Here is a 16,394-nt window from a genome sequence, read left to right on the forward strand (position 1 = left end):
TTTCTCCATCTATATGAACCTATCACAGAGTATACTCTCTCGTTGGCTAATGGACAAAGAGGGAACAGGAGTTACTGCGAATGGAAGACGTTTTGTAGCAAAAATGAAATGTTTTGGAGAAGACTCACAGAAGGCAGTTCATAGTAGAAAGGAAAATGAACAGAATGCAGCTAGGAAAAAACTAAGGTGATTGCACTAGAGATATACTATGGGAAGGCTGCTCATATCAGAGCTTCATTGATTGTGCTTCTTACTCAGCAGCATATTTTAGTGCTGTCAAATTGTGACTATTTAACAACCAGTTGTTTTTAACTGTAAATAGTGACTACAGTTGTAAGAAGTCTCTCATCTTCCATGCTATTAGAGTGCCATGAGTTATTCCTGAATTTGTTCATCAGTTGGTAGCTTAGCTACAGTCTTGATTTCTTCCAAGAGAGATGGAGCATTACTTTGATCTTACATTTTAAGATACTTTTTGTTTCAAGTAAAGGAAGATGAGCAAAGAGTTCATATTTAAAAAAAGCCTATTAAAAAAATAAAGGAATAGGAGAGCAGATGAGAAATGAGTGAAGATGATAAAAGGAGCAGGGCAGATGCTTTAAAAGCAAAGGGATATTTTTCAGCTTGTGAATGGGAGGCCTTCCTCTGTATGGTTTTAGGACAGATTGCATACTAGTTCCTTCTCTTGGGTTTCTAAGGGAGTAGCATACTATGCAGAATGCAAATGCTTCTATTTTATTGCTGCCACTCAGAAGATACTTGAGTGGTCTGCTGAGACTATTCTTCAGCTGCATAGCAGTATTTATTAATTTAATGGATTATTCCAAAGCTTCTTTTAATTTTCTTTTTATTTGCCACTTCTTCAAAATATAAAAAACATTGTAGCCTTACATGAGAAATAGCTCATGTTCTAGGATGATTTTTGAGTATTTCACAATGGCTTCTTCAACTCCCAGAGCTAGTAATGACTAGAAAGTTTTGTTTCATTCTATCTCAGCAATGCCTTTGTATTTCTATCATGGGCTCTTTCATGTATAAATAAATGAAAATCATTCAGGCAAAAAGACCATTCCTTCTCTTCACACTCCACTGTTGTGTCATTCAAATGTTAACATTCCTACACAAGTCTGTTAGAAGGGTGAGAAAGTCTCCTTGGTGCTAAGAAAGCTTCCTCCAACCAGGCATCTTCCTCTTCTGGAGATCCAGGGGCAAACTTTGCCCTCAGTGTCTACCTCCATCACCATCGGTAAAAGTTGGTCATATTAGCTGCATTAGAATCACTCATGTACAGCATTGCCCATATAACCACAGAGAAGATCATTCCCAGTATTACTCTTAAGCTTAATCTGAATTACAGTTCTGGGTGTTATTTGAAGTGTAAAACCTGTAGTGGATCCTTTCAAGTGCCTTTCTCTGTGCTTGTCTGTTGGGCATCTTTGCAGTCACCATCTTTTGAACAGTTGCAATACCACATCCCTTCTGAACAAGGTTCAGAAGTAATATCCAGACTGTTGTGATGAGAAGGGTAAAACTTTCTTTTCGGAGTACACATTTGTGTTTCACTGTACCTATCAGTGTTTTTTTTTTTTTTTTTTTTAAGTTTTTTACTTAGACAAGTAAAAATTTCCTCCTCTCCAAATAACTCTGGATTCCAGAGCCTGTTAAAGGGGTGCCTGCTTGTTTTTATGTAGTGGCCAGTGTTTAAGCAGCTTGTATGGACTTGAGAGACCGATCCTTTTCCTGTTACTTCCAGGAAGAACATTACGCTCAGTTTTTCCTCATGAACAAGGGGACTTCTCAAGAAGGTGACAGGGTCCCACATGGTTCTCACTGAGAAAGCCACTTGCTGTCATAGTTTCATTGACACGTCCTGTGTTATTATTTTCCTCCACGGATTTTATTTCCTTTCAGTAAGGTCAGTCTGAAAATGGTTTTGAAATGGTTACCTAGATGGAGACTATACAAAATCAGCAGAATCAAAGACCTAAAGAAATTAAACCCCCTGTAACCGCATGGAACATCCTTATTAGATCATGGCAGTTGCATCACAGGGAGAAAACACTGCACATCCCAGTACATTTAAGTATAAATACTGCTATAAGGTCACCAGCCAAGGTGGTTTTAACAGCAGTCCTGCTTCAGAAGAAAGCTGCATCTTTTTCTTACTGTTTTTTCCCTTAAATGTTGACGTTGTTTGCCCTGAGAATAGTATGTGTTGCTTCTGGAAAGCTTTTAACATAGAATATATGAAGTTTAAATAATCAAGAGATTGTTAAAGAGCCATTTGCTTCATTATTTCACCTCAAATGCTACCAGTTTTTTGAGACATTTTTCACAAAAATATGCTCTGTCTGAAAGATAGTGGTGCATTTTTGCAAGACTACACGGAATAAGTCTGAGGAGATTGGTGGACAAAGAATTTTGTAGTAGTTCGTACCAAAACAGTTCAATGCTGATCCATCCTGTAGTTACAAAAATTGAGCTTGAAGTCTTGAAGAAGACAAATTAAGTCATGATTCACACATTTCAATTTTATACAACAGGCCATGCTGTCAGCACTAGCACTGCCTTAAAATCAACAGATGGTTTATGTTTATGCTTTTCCCTGTACTGCCATTAAAAATGTGTCATCTCAACTTTGTTACTTGAGGCAGTGTCTTGATTTAGGGCAAATTTGGGAGAGAACTCTCAAAGGGCTCCTCTAGGAAATTGGATTCTACCACCCCTCCCCCAACCTGTCCGGGAGAAAGTACCTCCTTGGAGAAAAGTGGAAAAAAACTGTTTATTAAACAAGAAAACCTGAACAATATTAAACAATAAAACCCCTTGCTGCTCCAAAAGAGATGACAAACGCAGAAAGTCCCCTCCCCAGATTCCAGTTCAGCTCACTCAGTCCCTTATCAGTCCCTCCGGTGCTGGAAATGCTGTGGCCCAGGCCCGGCCCAGCCCACCGATGTGAGCTTTTGGTGCTCTTACAGTTGTTCAGTCCAGAGCAAGTGTGAACAGGTCCAAAGAAAGGAGAAAAAAGGAAAAAAAAAAGCACAGTCCAGGGAACTTCTTTGTCTCAGCTAGCTAAACTAACTAAAAGCAAAAAAAAAAGAGAGCCCTGTCCCGCCGTCTGTTCATCCGCAGACAACGCAGTCCAGGAGCAGGAATGTGTAGGAGTGAGTTCAGTGTCTGAAAAGAAACTGCGCGCCTCCTCTCCCCCTCTCAATCTTTAGAGCAAGTCTTAAAAGTGCAAAACTTAGTATCAGCATAAACGGAACAAGACGATTGGGGATAAAAGCATCATATAGTCAACCTAGGACATTCCACCCCTTATCTCTATATCGTCAGCTTACTATTAAAACTAATATATATTCTAACTCTATAAACATATACATCATACATTCAATATACAGCTATACATAGACAATGGTAGTAACATTTAGCAAACAGTGATATTTACACATAGGTCTCAAGAATCAGGTCTCTTTGAGGTACACATCGTCTTCTTCTGTCTCTTTGCATTATCTACTATGTGGAATTTGGTCTCTGAGCAAAGACAATTTTACTAATGGGTTTGTCTGTACTGGAGGCAGAATTGATTTAAACTGTTTTCTCTAACAAACTTTTGACATGTACTACTGGGACTTTGTCTTTATTTACTCTATGCAAAGGCTCAGATTGGGCAGGGCCCACTCGGTTAGTAGAGCCTCGGATGTTAACTAGCTAGGTGGCTTTTGCTAGATTCTGCTCTCAGTTTTTGAAAGATTTTTTACTTAACACTTTCAAAGTGGTTTTCAGCAGTTTATTGTACTTCTCTACTTTCCCTGCAGCTGGTGCATGGTAGGGAATATGGTACACTCACTCAATGCCATGTTCCCTAGCCCAGGTGTTGATAAGGCTGTTCTTGAAATGAGTCTCATTGTCTGATTTAATTTGCTCAGGGGTTTTATGTCTCTACAGGACTTGCTTTTCAAGGATGGTGTTACGGGCAGTAGCATGAGACACAGGGTAGGTTTCTAACTATCTAGTGGTGGTTTCTACCATGGTCAGCACATAGTGCTTGCCTTGGCGTGTCTGGCGCAGTGTGATGTAGTCGATTTGCCAGGTTTCTTCATACTTGTACTTGGACTACCGCCCACTATACCACAGGGGCTTCACTCGCTTGGCTTGCTTGATGGCAGCACATGTCTCACAGTCATGGATAACTTGAGAAATACTGTTTATGGTTAGATCTACCCCTCAGTCTCGTGCTTACTTATAGGTGGCATATCTATTCTGATGACTTGAGGCATCATGGGCCTACTGAGCTAGGAATAACTCTCCCTTGTGTTTTCAATCTAGGTCTGTTTTTGACACTTTTATCTTTGCAGCCTGGTCTACTTGCTCATTGTTTTGGTGCTCTTCATTAGCTCTGCTCTTGGGGCCATGGGCATCTACATGTCGGACTTTCGCAGGTAGCTTCTCTACTTTGGTAGCGATGTCTTTCTACTCATTGGCAGCTCAAATCAGTTTTCTTCTACGTTGCTAGTTAGCTTCTTTCTACTTTTCTAGCCATTTCTACAGAGCATTGGCTACCATCCATGAATCAGTATAAAGGCAGAGCCTTGGCCACTTCTCTCTTTCAGCAATGTCTAGGGCCAGTTGAATGGCCTTGAGCTCTGCAAGTTGGCTTGATCTACTTTCTCTTTCGGTAGCTTGAGCGACTTGTCGTGTGGGGCTCTATACAGCTGCTTTCTACTTTTGTTTCATTTTTACAATGCGACAAGAACTGTCAGTGAAAAGAGCGTAGCTCGTTTCTTCTGCTGGCAGTTCGTTGTATGGTGGAGCTTCTTCAGCATGTGTTACTTCTTCTTTTTCATCAGCAAGACCAAAGTTTTCATTTTCTGGCCAGTTTGTAATTATTTCTAGAATCTCAGGGCGATGCAGTTTTCTAATACGGGCGCGCTGTGTGATTAGAGCGATCTATTTGCTCTATGTGGCACTGGTGGCATGGTGCGTAGAGGGAACTTTTGCTTTGAACTTCTACTCCAGTACTGGTAGTCAGGGTGTCAGGAGGAGTTGTGCTTCAGTGCTTATTACTTCTGAGGCAGCTTGGACTCCTTCATAGGCTGCTAAAATTTCTTTCTCTGTTGGGGTATAGTTGGCTTCAGACTTTCTGTAGCTTCGACTCTGAAATCTAAGTGGTCGGCCTCGAGTCTCTCTAGGCACTTTCTGCTAAAGGCTCTAGGACAAGCCATGGTTCCTGGCTGCAGAGTAGATAGAGCACATTCTTCACTTCTGGTCTTGTCCTGATTGGGCTAAGGGCAACTGCATGAGCGATCTCCTGCTTGATCTGGGTGAAGGCTTGTTGCTGCTCAGGGCCCCAGTGGAACTTGTTCTTCTTATGGGTGACTAGGTAGAGAGGGCTCACAATCTGATTGTACTCAGGAATGTGCATTCTCTAAAAGCTTATGGCACTTAGGAAAGCTTGTGTTTCTTTTTTGCTGGATGGTGGAGACATTGCTGTGATTTTGTTGATAACATTAGTGGGAATCTGATGCCGTCTATCTTGTTACTTTACTCTCAGAAACTGGATCTCTTGAGCAGGTCTTTTGACTTTGCTCTTTTTGATGGTGAAGCCGGCTTTCAGGAGAAGCTGGATAATTTCTTTTCTTTTTTCAAACACTGCTGCTGCTGTCTTTCCCCATACAATGATGTCATCAATGTATTGCAGATGTTTAGGAGCTTCACTTTTTTCTAGTACACTCTGGATTAGTCTATGGCAGATAGTGGGGCTGTGCTTCCACCCCTGGGGCAATCATCGGTTCTAGGTTTACTGCACTCTCTTCCAGGTGAAAGCAAACTGAGTCTTGCAGTCTGCTGCTAGAGGAATGGAGAAAAATGCATTGGCAATGTCAGTAGTGGCATATCACTTTGCTGCTTTGGACTCTAGCTCGTATTGGAGTTCTAGCATGTCTGGCACAGCAGCGCTCAGCGGTGGAGTCACTTCATTCAATGCACAGTAGTCTACAGTCAATCTCTATTTTCTTCCAGATTTACGCACAGGCCAGATGGGACTGTTGAAGGGTGAGTGGATCTTGCTGACCACTCTTTGGCTCTTTAGCTCTCGGATCATATTGTGGATGGGGATCACAGCATCTTGATTCGTCCGATACTGCTGGTGGTGCACCATCGAGGTGGCAATTGGCACTTGTTGCTCTTCTACTTTCAGAAGTCTTACTGCAGATAGGTTTTCTGACAGTCTAGGCAAGGTGTTTAATTGCTTGATGCCCTCTGTGTCTGCAGCAGCTATTCTAAATGTCTATTTGAATCTCTTTGGGTCTTTGAAATACTTCGGCGGAGCTCTATGCTTAAAATGTATGGGGCTTCTGGGCCAGTCACAATAGGGTGTTTCTTCTACTCATTTCTAGTCAGGCTCACCTCAGCTTCTACTAAAGTGAAATTTTGGTATCCCCCTGTCACACCGGCAATAGAAACAGACTCTGCCCCCACATGTCTCGATGGGATAATTGTACATTGCACACTAGTGTCGACTAAAGCTTCGTATTCTTGTGGTTCAGATGTGCCAGGCCAACGAATCCACACAGTCCAAAAAACACGGTTTTCCCTAGCCTCTACTTGGCTAGAGGCAGGGCCCCTCTAAGCCTGGTTATCCTTCTTTCCCTGGACATATGTCTTGGAGGTTCTTTCAAGGGCACCAAAAATATCGTCATTATCATCATATATGACAGTTCGGTTACTGGCTACTTGAGCTGCTTCCTTTTTGGAACTTCTTCTCTGAGTCTTCAGTTCACGCACTTGTTGTACTAGAGCAGCATTCGGTTTTCCATCTCATCTCTTCATGTTTTTTCTACAATCACGCAGGAAGAACCACAGCTCAGCTCGTGGGGTGTACTTTCTCTCTCCATCTGGGGAGTGTCCGCGTTGGGCACTAGAACCTCTGATCTGTACTGCTGAGATTTGAAGAAGGTCTTCTTAAATCACCTTTTTGAGCTTCTTGTGATTCTCTTCTATCTTATCCTCTAACCTCTGCAGACGTGTTTCCACTGCTGTGATTCTGGCATGTGTCGGGCCATGCACAGTGTCTGCATATGCTCGGAGTTTCTTTGCCATATGCAGCACGGTCTCCTCACTATCATCTCGCTTCATTATTGCTAGAGCAGAAGCCTATTCATGTGGCCCGAGTCGTACAAGTTTTGTCCACATTACAGATGTGCATGGTACCAAGTCTGGATTTACAGTGTTTACATCATCCGAGAAGACAATCTCTGCCACTGCCATTTCCCTTAAGCGTTGGATCCCTTGCTCTATGGTCTTCCACTGTGTTTGCTGCATATAGAGATCGTCTGCACACAGGTATCTTTGTGCAACACTTTCCAGGACCCGTGCCCAGAGGCTGTGAGGGTTAGCCCCCCTCATCATTCCTTGGTCAATGACAGGATCATGTGACAGGGATCCCAAATGCCTGGCTTCACTACCATCCAAAACTGTAGCCTCACCTGCAGCATCCCAGAGATGGACTAACCAACTAATTATGGATTCATTAGGCCGCCGGGTATAATCCTTCCTTAGGCCATGAAGGTCCTTCAGGGAATAGGACTCAATATTGGCTTCTGAGGCTGTGTCAGTTTCATTAACTTTGGGCTTTTTATCAGTAGTTGGTGGTGAGGGTCCTTCCCGTGGATCATCATCGTCAGTCACTGGCCGATTGGTTTTGCTCATGTGCTTCTTTCCTGCAGCAGCTGCCAGTGGCTTAGGCTTACTGTCTGGTTCAGCTCCAGCCTGAGCAGCTGGAGTGTTGGCTGCAGCTTGAGTGACTGGGGTAGCTGTTGCTTTATCTCCTTGCTTGCCTGCTTCTGTCTGCTGCCCTACAGTATCTAGTAGGGTGCGATAAGCGTAGGCCAGGGCCCAGCTTATTGCAATGAGACTTTTTTCCTTACAGTTACCATGGCATTTCTCTTTCAGGTATTTTCCCACCTCAGCTAGGTTCTGAATTTGTTCACATGGAAAATCTCAGTCTACAGGATCAGAAAATTCTTTCAGGGTTCTCTATACTACTCTACACTACTGTACACTACTCATTCTCTACACTACTCATTATTTTTTATTGCCTGAGTCTACTTCTGGGTCAGGGGTCTTGTCAGCTCTTTTGCTCTTTTTCAACCCTCATTCTAGAGAAGCTGCAGACCATATAGAGGAAGCTTACTACATTAAATGCCAAAAACATGGTCTCTTTAACAGGGGAAACTGAACATTCTCAAAAAGTGACATAACAGATTCAGAGGAGAAGAAGGAAAGGAAAGGCTGGAAAGTCTCATTCTCTGCTCTTCCTCTAACAAACTGGGTGCAATTACTAATAAATTCTTAAAACATACTACTGTAACTAGGACGCGGGGTAGGACAAAGAAACCATAAACTATACATATTGTAAGCAGACTCCAGTAACCTTGTAAATGCCTTATAAATCATTATGACTAAGGCTAGCAAAATAGCTATTCCAATCTGTGCCCTTGTACTGTGAAAATTACGTTTTAGGGACAGTAATCTTAGTGACTAGAAGGGGATTGAAACCTCAAAAAGGCTTATAGACCAGAACCACATGAAGGCTTCTACTCCAAGAGACATTACGAAATCAAGCAACATGGTTACTGACTGCTTTAACTCACTACAGAGCAAGCAGAACCAACACGCAATCAATAATGCTTTTTTCTACTTTCTCGAGCCTCACGTTGGCCGCCAATAGATGTATTTGTCCTGGTTCAGGGCAAATTTGGGAGAGAACTCTCAAAGGGCCCCCCTAGGAAATTGGATTCTACCACCCCTCCCCCAACCGGTCCAGGAGAAAATACCTCTTTGGAGAAAAGTGGAAAAAAACTGTTTAATAAACAAGAAAACTTAATATTAAACAATAAAACCCCTTGCTGCTCCAAAAGAGATGACAAACGCAGAAAGTCCCCTCCCCAGATTCCAGTTCAGCTCACTCAGTCTCTTATCAGTCCCTCCGGTGCTGGAAATGCTGTGGCCCAGGCCCGGCCCAGCCCACCGATGTGAGCTTTTGGTGCTCTTACAGTTGTTCAGTCCAGAGCAAGTGTGAACAGGTCCAAAGAAAGGAGAAAAAAGGAAAAAAAAAAGCACAGTCCAGGGAACTTCTTTGTCTCAGCTAGCTAAACTAACTAAAAGCAAAAAAAAGAGAGCCCTGTCCCGCCGTCTGTTCATCCGCAGACAACGCAGTCCAGGAGCAGGAATGTGTAGGAGTGAGTTCAGTGTCTGAAAAGAAACTGCGCACCTCCTCTCCCCCTCTCAATCTTTAGAGCAAGTCTTAAAAGTGCAAAACTTAGTATTCAGCATAAACGGAACAAGACGATTGGGGATAAAAGCATCATATAGTCAACCTAAGACAGGCAGGCACTTGGTTTTTCTTTTCCATACTTTGAGAATAGGTTAATTAAATGAAGAATGGTAACTTTCATATCAAAATGTCCAAAATACTTGCAGAGCCTTTTGTTTTCATATCAACAGTTGTTTCACAACTTAAGATAGATAACCATGGGTTAGGAAGGGTCTGCTTTCTTTCCTATTTCTGGTAATTAATTAATCGAAGGGTTTTTTCCCATTGTACATCTGTTTAGTTGAATTCTCTTGTTTGGGTTTTTTCCACATGGGCTAAATGTGAGTGACTGTTTCATCTTTTTTTTTTTTCTTGAACCAATCAGTGTGCCACCAATGTATACAGAAGGTGGTGTTAACTTTGCTGGAGTGTAAGTTTATAGATTTTTGTCTGTAAATCCCCTGTGGGTTTTTGGTGTTTTGTTTTTTTGTTGTTGTTGGAGGTTTTTTTGGTTTTGGTTTTTTTTGTTTTTTTTTTTTTTTTTTGGTTTTTTTTTTTTTTTTTTTGTTTGGTTTGTGGGTTTTTTGTGGGTTGTTGGAGTTTTGGTTTTTTTTTTTAATTGGTTTTCGGTTTTGTTTTTGGATTTTTTTTTTTTTTGAGGGATGCTAAATTTTGTCAAAGCTAAAACATGTCTCGACCTTGATGTGACCAAAGCAAATTTGGTTCCAGGGTCATCTCTGATTGTTCTCAAGGCTTTGATCCCTTCTGATTTTTAAAGTTTGCTATATTAACTCTCTACATCCTGGGAACATTTAACTTTAGAGCAGAACTGCATGATTTACTTTCTTGAAATGCAGGAACATTCTCTTTTTTCAGAAAGATTTTTTTTTCCAGCTAATTAGTAGAAACTGCTGCCATATGTATTCTTCCAAGTGTTCTGTTGCCAGCATTTCAGAGCTGTCATTTATTTTCTTTTTTACTGTACAAGTGTGATATAGTCTGATATTCTAGAGTAAGGACAGACAAGTTACTTTAATTGTTGAAGGCCTCTCTAGGCTTCCTTCTTTTTTTGCTTAATTACCTCCAGGCAATTTGCTTTCGATGTTTTGCATATCACAGTTGATAAAAATGAAAGACAACAGACTACCCTTCCATGTACCACTGTTGTCTTTTTCCACTTAGAACTCTAGTGTTGAGTTGTAACTGAAATAGCAGTGTGAGCATTTGACTTTATATGGCAGGCTTAGCGCTAAGGGCGAAAAGTACTTTTTAACTGTTTTAGACAGGAGAGGAAAATCACCTGTTCTCTGCTGATAGGACTGCAATATACTTCTTGTTAGAGTGTGCATGTAAATGTAATATAACCTTGAAAAAATTATGGCCAGTGACAAGTAACTTTTTTTCCAGATAATGAAAACTTTAACCTGGTGGGAGGTGGGAATGCTTTTTTAATTGGTCACCTATGTTTGTAAGATCTTGTAGTTCATTGGAATAGAATGTGAGCTCTGATACCAAAACTGCTTCTTACAAATGTTACTCATTCCCAACCTCTTAATGAGTATGATTTCCTATTGAACTCAATACTCTTTCTTTTATTTCTTTAGAGGGAAATCCATTTGTCCAAGCAATACCTTAACTTCTGTGCTAGATAAAGAAATGCAGAGCAGGCCTGCACCTCCTCTTCTTCATTGCAAACAAACAGATAAGTAAGGAATTTGGATTTAAAACCTTATTCTTCAATTTTGTGCTGAGTTGCCCAAGAAACATATTCCTGAGCTTCAACTTCATATGCCCTGTTTCTGCTTTTTTCCATTTTTTCTGCTTTGGAGCTTGCAGTATGCACTAAGATGTTCTTTCCACAGAAGTAAGCATGAAATGAAGTGATAAAAAAATGTGAGATTGGCTGTGTGGTACAGGGGTAGTAGTATAACAAGTATTATTGGGGTCTAAAATTATTTTAAAATAAATATTAGATAGTTGGGAAGAGAGTGCTGTTTCGAAGGTTTGGGATTCTTTTTTCTTTCTTTTACCTTTAACCAGTGTCTTACTGGCATAAAATTATTTATTTGGACTAGTACTAAATGTATTTTTCTTGTGTATGTATGACTGCACAGTTGATTAAAGGTGACCTACAATTTTTGTCAAATAGTGAGAATTACTGAATATAGGATATATAAGGCATCTTGGTGAATAGTCTTAAAAGGACAGTCTTTATGTTGTATGACCTGCCAGCTTCAGATACTTGTTGTTATCTCATAGTTGCAATTTTTTTTTAAATGGGTGGCTTATTATTTGTTCGGGTTTACCTTTTAGAAGTGTTTTCCTCCCAAATTTTTCGCAGATGAGCATCTGAAGTTATGTTCAATACCTTTTGCAGAAAGGGACCTCTTAATGTTGCAGTAACTACTTTTGGTAGGTACTGCTGTTTAAAAAAATTTAAATTGTTTCAGAGCTAAGCATCTAGAGCAAAACATATTTCTAGAAGGATTGCTTAAGGTGTAACTCAGTGTCAGTTTTTAATAGGTTTGTACTGTTTGTTTCCACTTCTGTGGGATTCCTGTTTTCAGTGACCCTAATTAATGCAAAGGAGTTATGTAGCAAAATGAAATAGAGGGTCTTAGCCAATTGTTTTTCATTACTAGAAGTAAAGTTTCTTTAGAAATTCTTAATTCTACAAAATCTTTTGGAAGATGTCATGCTGTCTTACTGAAAAAAAATCTTCACAGTGTTTGGATGTGCTATGACCCTATATTTTTTGTTACTCTTGCTTTTGAAAGCAGCAGGTTTGATCATCAGCTCACTTTGACAGTATTTATTTTGCTGTTTCCTTTAAAAAGGCATTTTGAACATTTAATCTTCAGTACAGTATCATTTTTATAATAAATATTACTGTTAAATTACATTTTCTGGTAAAACTCCAAAAGGAATTTTATCCATTCAGACACATGTTGATGTACATTAATTTAATCAGTCATATGTTTTTGTAAAAATTCAGTAAACAAAGGCTTTCTGGAACATTGAGGTACTTTGAATAAAACTTAGTTTAAAACTACATGCTATTGTCCAATGCAGTGTGTACGTGCACACTGAGATATTATGGGAGTTTGTGATTCAGTTTACTTCGTATCTTTTTTTTCGTGCATGTAATTATCCAATATTCTTGTAATTTCAGGACTAGTGGAAACAGTGGTTTATCCAAACCATTAAAGGAAGAGCCAGTAATTGACTACTTTGATGTCCAGGACTGAAGTGATTGATGTAGAATCATTCAGATGAATAAGAATCACATAGATCATGATACAGAAGCTTAGAGGTGAAAATACTAAGTTATTGTGTGAGGTGCTTTTTGATTATCTGTCAAATGACCAGTTGTTCAACATATTCATAATATAACATCTGAAGTTCGCTAGATATGCTAGTTTAAAAAGTTAAGCATTTCAACAGTTTATGTAATTGCATAATACCTAATAGTAGTATGAGTTTATTAAATCTGGGTTTGGTGCAATTTTGTATCTGATGTGCAGTCAGAATAATTTAGATTTTCATTGATGACTTTGAAGCAAGAGAACTGATCGTAAGCAGATATATTTTTGGAATATTAAGAACAATAAATCTCAAATATTTTGTTGATGTATCACACACCACTTAAAATGGACTAGAAATAATCTGAGATAAAAACACTGGTTGGGATATTCTTAAATACTTAACACTTTTGTGTTATTGTGGTAAATTTGAGAATTTGAGTTACTCTTCTACATAGAAAGAATTACAAAATTTAAGTATAAATATATCCATAAATGCCTATTAAGAACACAGAATTGTTTTGGAATCTGCAGAACCAGTATTTGGGGAAGGTGGGGAATTAAAACTTACTCTAATTTATCTCAAATTTAATGTGTTTAAAAAGAAAAACAAGCAAAAACAAAGAAAAACACCCTAACCAAACAACAACAAAATCAACCCCACAACATGAGATTACTAATAGTACTACTTTTTTATTCAAGACCTTGAACAAAATCAAACTTCATATATTATTTTGGTGTTCGGTGCATGATTTTATTATGGTTTATATTTTTTTCTGTACTGTGCAAGCGTAAAATGAATGTGTGAAGTTTGTTTTAAGGATGTTATGAATTTGGAATAATAATTGTAAAATTTATAAGTCCAACTGCCTAAGCTATTTGGCAATGGAAAATCTTGGTTTTATGGGAAATGCCATTAAAAAATTGTGATGAGAGTTTAAACACTGAAAGACGCCTAAGTGTTCTCATGATGGTGAATTGTTTCCAGATCTTGATTTAAGATAGGTGAGTAGCTCTCTGGGAGAGGAGATTGTAGGTCTGATCAGAAGAGGTGGTACAGCTCTGAATTGGAGTCATATCTGTTCTCCTGAGGAGAATGTTTTTTGTATTAATAGCTTTAGGAACTCTGACGCTGATGCGCTCTGATTCTTGTTTCTTGTGGCTGCTATGTGTAATACCTGAGGTGAGTCCCCTATACAGCATAGGAGGCTGATGATAAAAAGGGGCTCACTACATTGTAGTGTGAGATTTGTTGCCAAAAAATTGAAAGCATTTACTCATGCTTAGATTCTCTTATAGCTTTCATATGACCCTGAGCCTTATCTGTGAAGCATTTCATGGCTATATTTCAATTAAACAGCTCATGAAACCTGGAAAACAAGTAGAAAACTCACAAACTATATCTGTCCCCCCAAATGTTTTAAAAATAAAATGCTTGCTATTATTGTATATTTTTGTAGGAGTTTATTATTTCACATTTTAAAAAATGAAGTCTTAAATTATACTAAACATTTGAAGTGTTTCAAGTAAAACAGGTACCTTTAAGAGCGTTCAAACTTTAAATTTGTATGCAGTGATTTAAATCTGTTTTACCTTTTTTGTCTTAATACTTTGTGAACAGAAACTAAAATTAAATCACTATGTCTTACATTGCCCTTAATTTCTTAAGCAAATTATGGTTTGATTCTACAAGGCGTATTGATAAGTTCAGCTGAAAAAATAAGTTACTTCCAGGAATGTATTTCTTCTTTCCCTTCTGTGTGAGGACTGTATCTGTACCAGTGCTTGCAGACAAGCACTGTCTCAATGTGGCCAAACAAAGGCTATTCCTGGTTTTGAAACTCATAACTATGTTAATATAGCACTGACTTAAAGCTAGTAAGACCTCTATTAAGAATGTATGTAGTTACGCCGCAAAAGTAGGTTCTAGACAGGATCTGGCACACATACCCGTGAACTGAGTCAGATGCATGTATACTGGAGCACACGTAGTTGGTTTACTATAGGTAGACCTAACATTATAGAAAATCAAAGTGGTTTACTTGATAATAAATAGAATAAAGCTGAAGCCTGCTATCTATTCACAGTTTCACATGAATATAGCCAAAACCATCACATTTGTGCCTCTGATTTGAAATTTAATACCTAAAAGGTTTTTGTAGTATTATTTTCAGCTCTGTTTAGTGGAATTTTTATCAGATTATGGCATTAACATAAAAGCTCAACAGCTTTGGTGAGACACACTTCAGCAGTCAATTTGCCACTGCTTGTAATAAGATAATGGAAATAATCTCAGTTTCTCAAGCTAAGATTAATAATTATTACCAAATGTGTTCATACTGAGCAGTCATACTTCTTAACACTTGCCTCTTAACTATTTTAATGTTAAAACATTTTTATAGATCTATATGTCCCACATCTCTAAATCATGGCTGTGGGATCCATACCTGTAGTAAAGAAGCAATTCACAAGTACCAAATAATTTTAATTCATCAATCAATCAATCAATTTAATTCATCAATTTAATTCATTTTAGTAACTTGGTTAAAAATATAATACCATACGTTTACTCATGAAAGTGATTTTCCCCTGGAGCTCAGCTACATAGCCTTAAGAAGGAATTCAGCAAAGGTTAACAGTGGTGCTGTTTCTGTTTTGTTTTGGTTTTGCTGCAATGTATCAGTGACTTTCATATGGAATTTGGAATAGTAATAAAGGCTGGAAATTTGATATATGTGATAACTTAGCTTCATATTGCACGTGTGCCTTGTGGAAATACTTTTCAAATATCTATTTTTTAAATCTGAGCTGGCATTTGCAGCTTTTATGTAATTGAAGAGTAAGTAGATAAAAGAAGTCTTTTCATCAGTGAAGGCAGTGGCAAAAATCATGGTGACATCACTGTAACTTACAACTTCAGCTTCAGTATGCTAGCAATTTTTCACAGCCCTAAGAATAATATTGTCTCCTGTAAATATATTTGAAGAAAGTACTTCTCAGTAAGCATCTTTTGAAATAAGTTTTGTGATACCAGTTGGAATTCCTGCAACTTCATGAAGTGCTTTTAAAATTGTGTTTAAAATAGGCAGATAGTTTGGCATTTGGGCTGTGCTGTTACCTGTCTGTATGGCTTCAAATATTTAAAGTGCTCTGAATATTCAGTATTTGGGTTTAACGTAAAATTCTATAAGATACATAATAAACTTCAAGATCACTTGTTTCTGTGGCAGTTTTTACAGTATCTGCCTCAAAATGAGCAAAGTAAAGTTTTTCTACAACACTTGTCATTTGTGAAAGATCTATATTTAACTTAATTTTGTCAAGTTACTGATGTAAAATTACATTCTTTACAAACCCAAAATAAATCAAAATTTAAAGTTCAGTGCTTTGGAATTGTTTGCAAACTTCATCTTAGTATTCAAGAGTTGGAAGACTGAGACATCACAGAGAAACGAGTATAAAGATTTAAATGGACATTTGGGAAGTTCCTTTTCCTCAAAGTTTTAAATAAAGTATGTGGTTTCCTGGATTTGAAGTGATTTTTAAATGAATGCTGTGTGGAGAATTAAGCAAGTAAAGAGGGCTCCCCAGAAAATGGAGAGTATGCTGCCTTCTTGGAATTCAGAGCTACAGGAGAGATTATTCTGGATAGAAATGTGCATTTTGGTTATATGAAAAACTCTATTATGTCAGCCTAAATGCTAATGCTATTTGGCAATAAAATATGTTATTTTAACCTATGGTCCCTTCATTGCTGTTTTTTCACAGTTAAGTGG

At 38.5% G+C, this 16,394-nt stretch overlaps 1 protein-coding gene across 19 annotated transcripts in view; it reads left to right on the forward strand.

The window, feature by feature from the left end:
• The window catches only part of NFX1 (nuclear transcription factor, X-box binding 1), a 113,348-nt gene that overhangs the window by 69,420 nt on the left and 27,534 nt on the right, over nucleotides 1-16,394 (forward strand). For 6 of the 19 annotated variants that reach the window (XR_009486928.1, XM_059849335.1, XM_059849403.1 and 3 more), the window contains one exon: nucleotides 10,921-11,022. The exons of 3 other annotated variants lie outside the window; for them this stretch is intronic. Coding sequence is in view for 13 of the 16 variants with exons in the window: in XM_059849335.1 (XP_059705318.1) it covers nucleotides 10,921-11,022 (102 nt within the window). In the remaining 3 variants the exon portion in view is untranslated. Of the gene's footprint in view, nucleotides 1-10,920; nucleotides 11,023-11,693; nucleotides 11,729-12,488; nucleotides 16,355-16,394 lie in introns of those variants that run through there. 10 more of the 19 variants (XR_009486924.1, XM_059849393.1, XM_059849414.1 and 7 more) reach the window with 3 other exon arrangements.

Source organism: Haemorhous mexicanus, chromosome 1 (assembly GCF_027477595.1).
Source record: "Haemorhous mexicanus isolate bHaeMex1 chromosome 1, bHaeMex1.pri, whole genome shotgun sequence".
Classification (NCBI taxonomy): Eukaryota; Metazoa; Chordata; class Aves; order Passeriformes; family Fringillidae; genus Haemorhous; species Haemorhous mexicanus.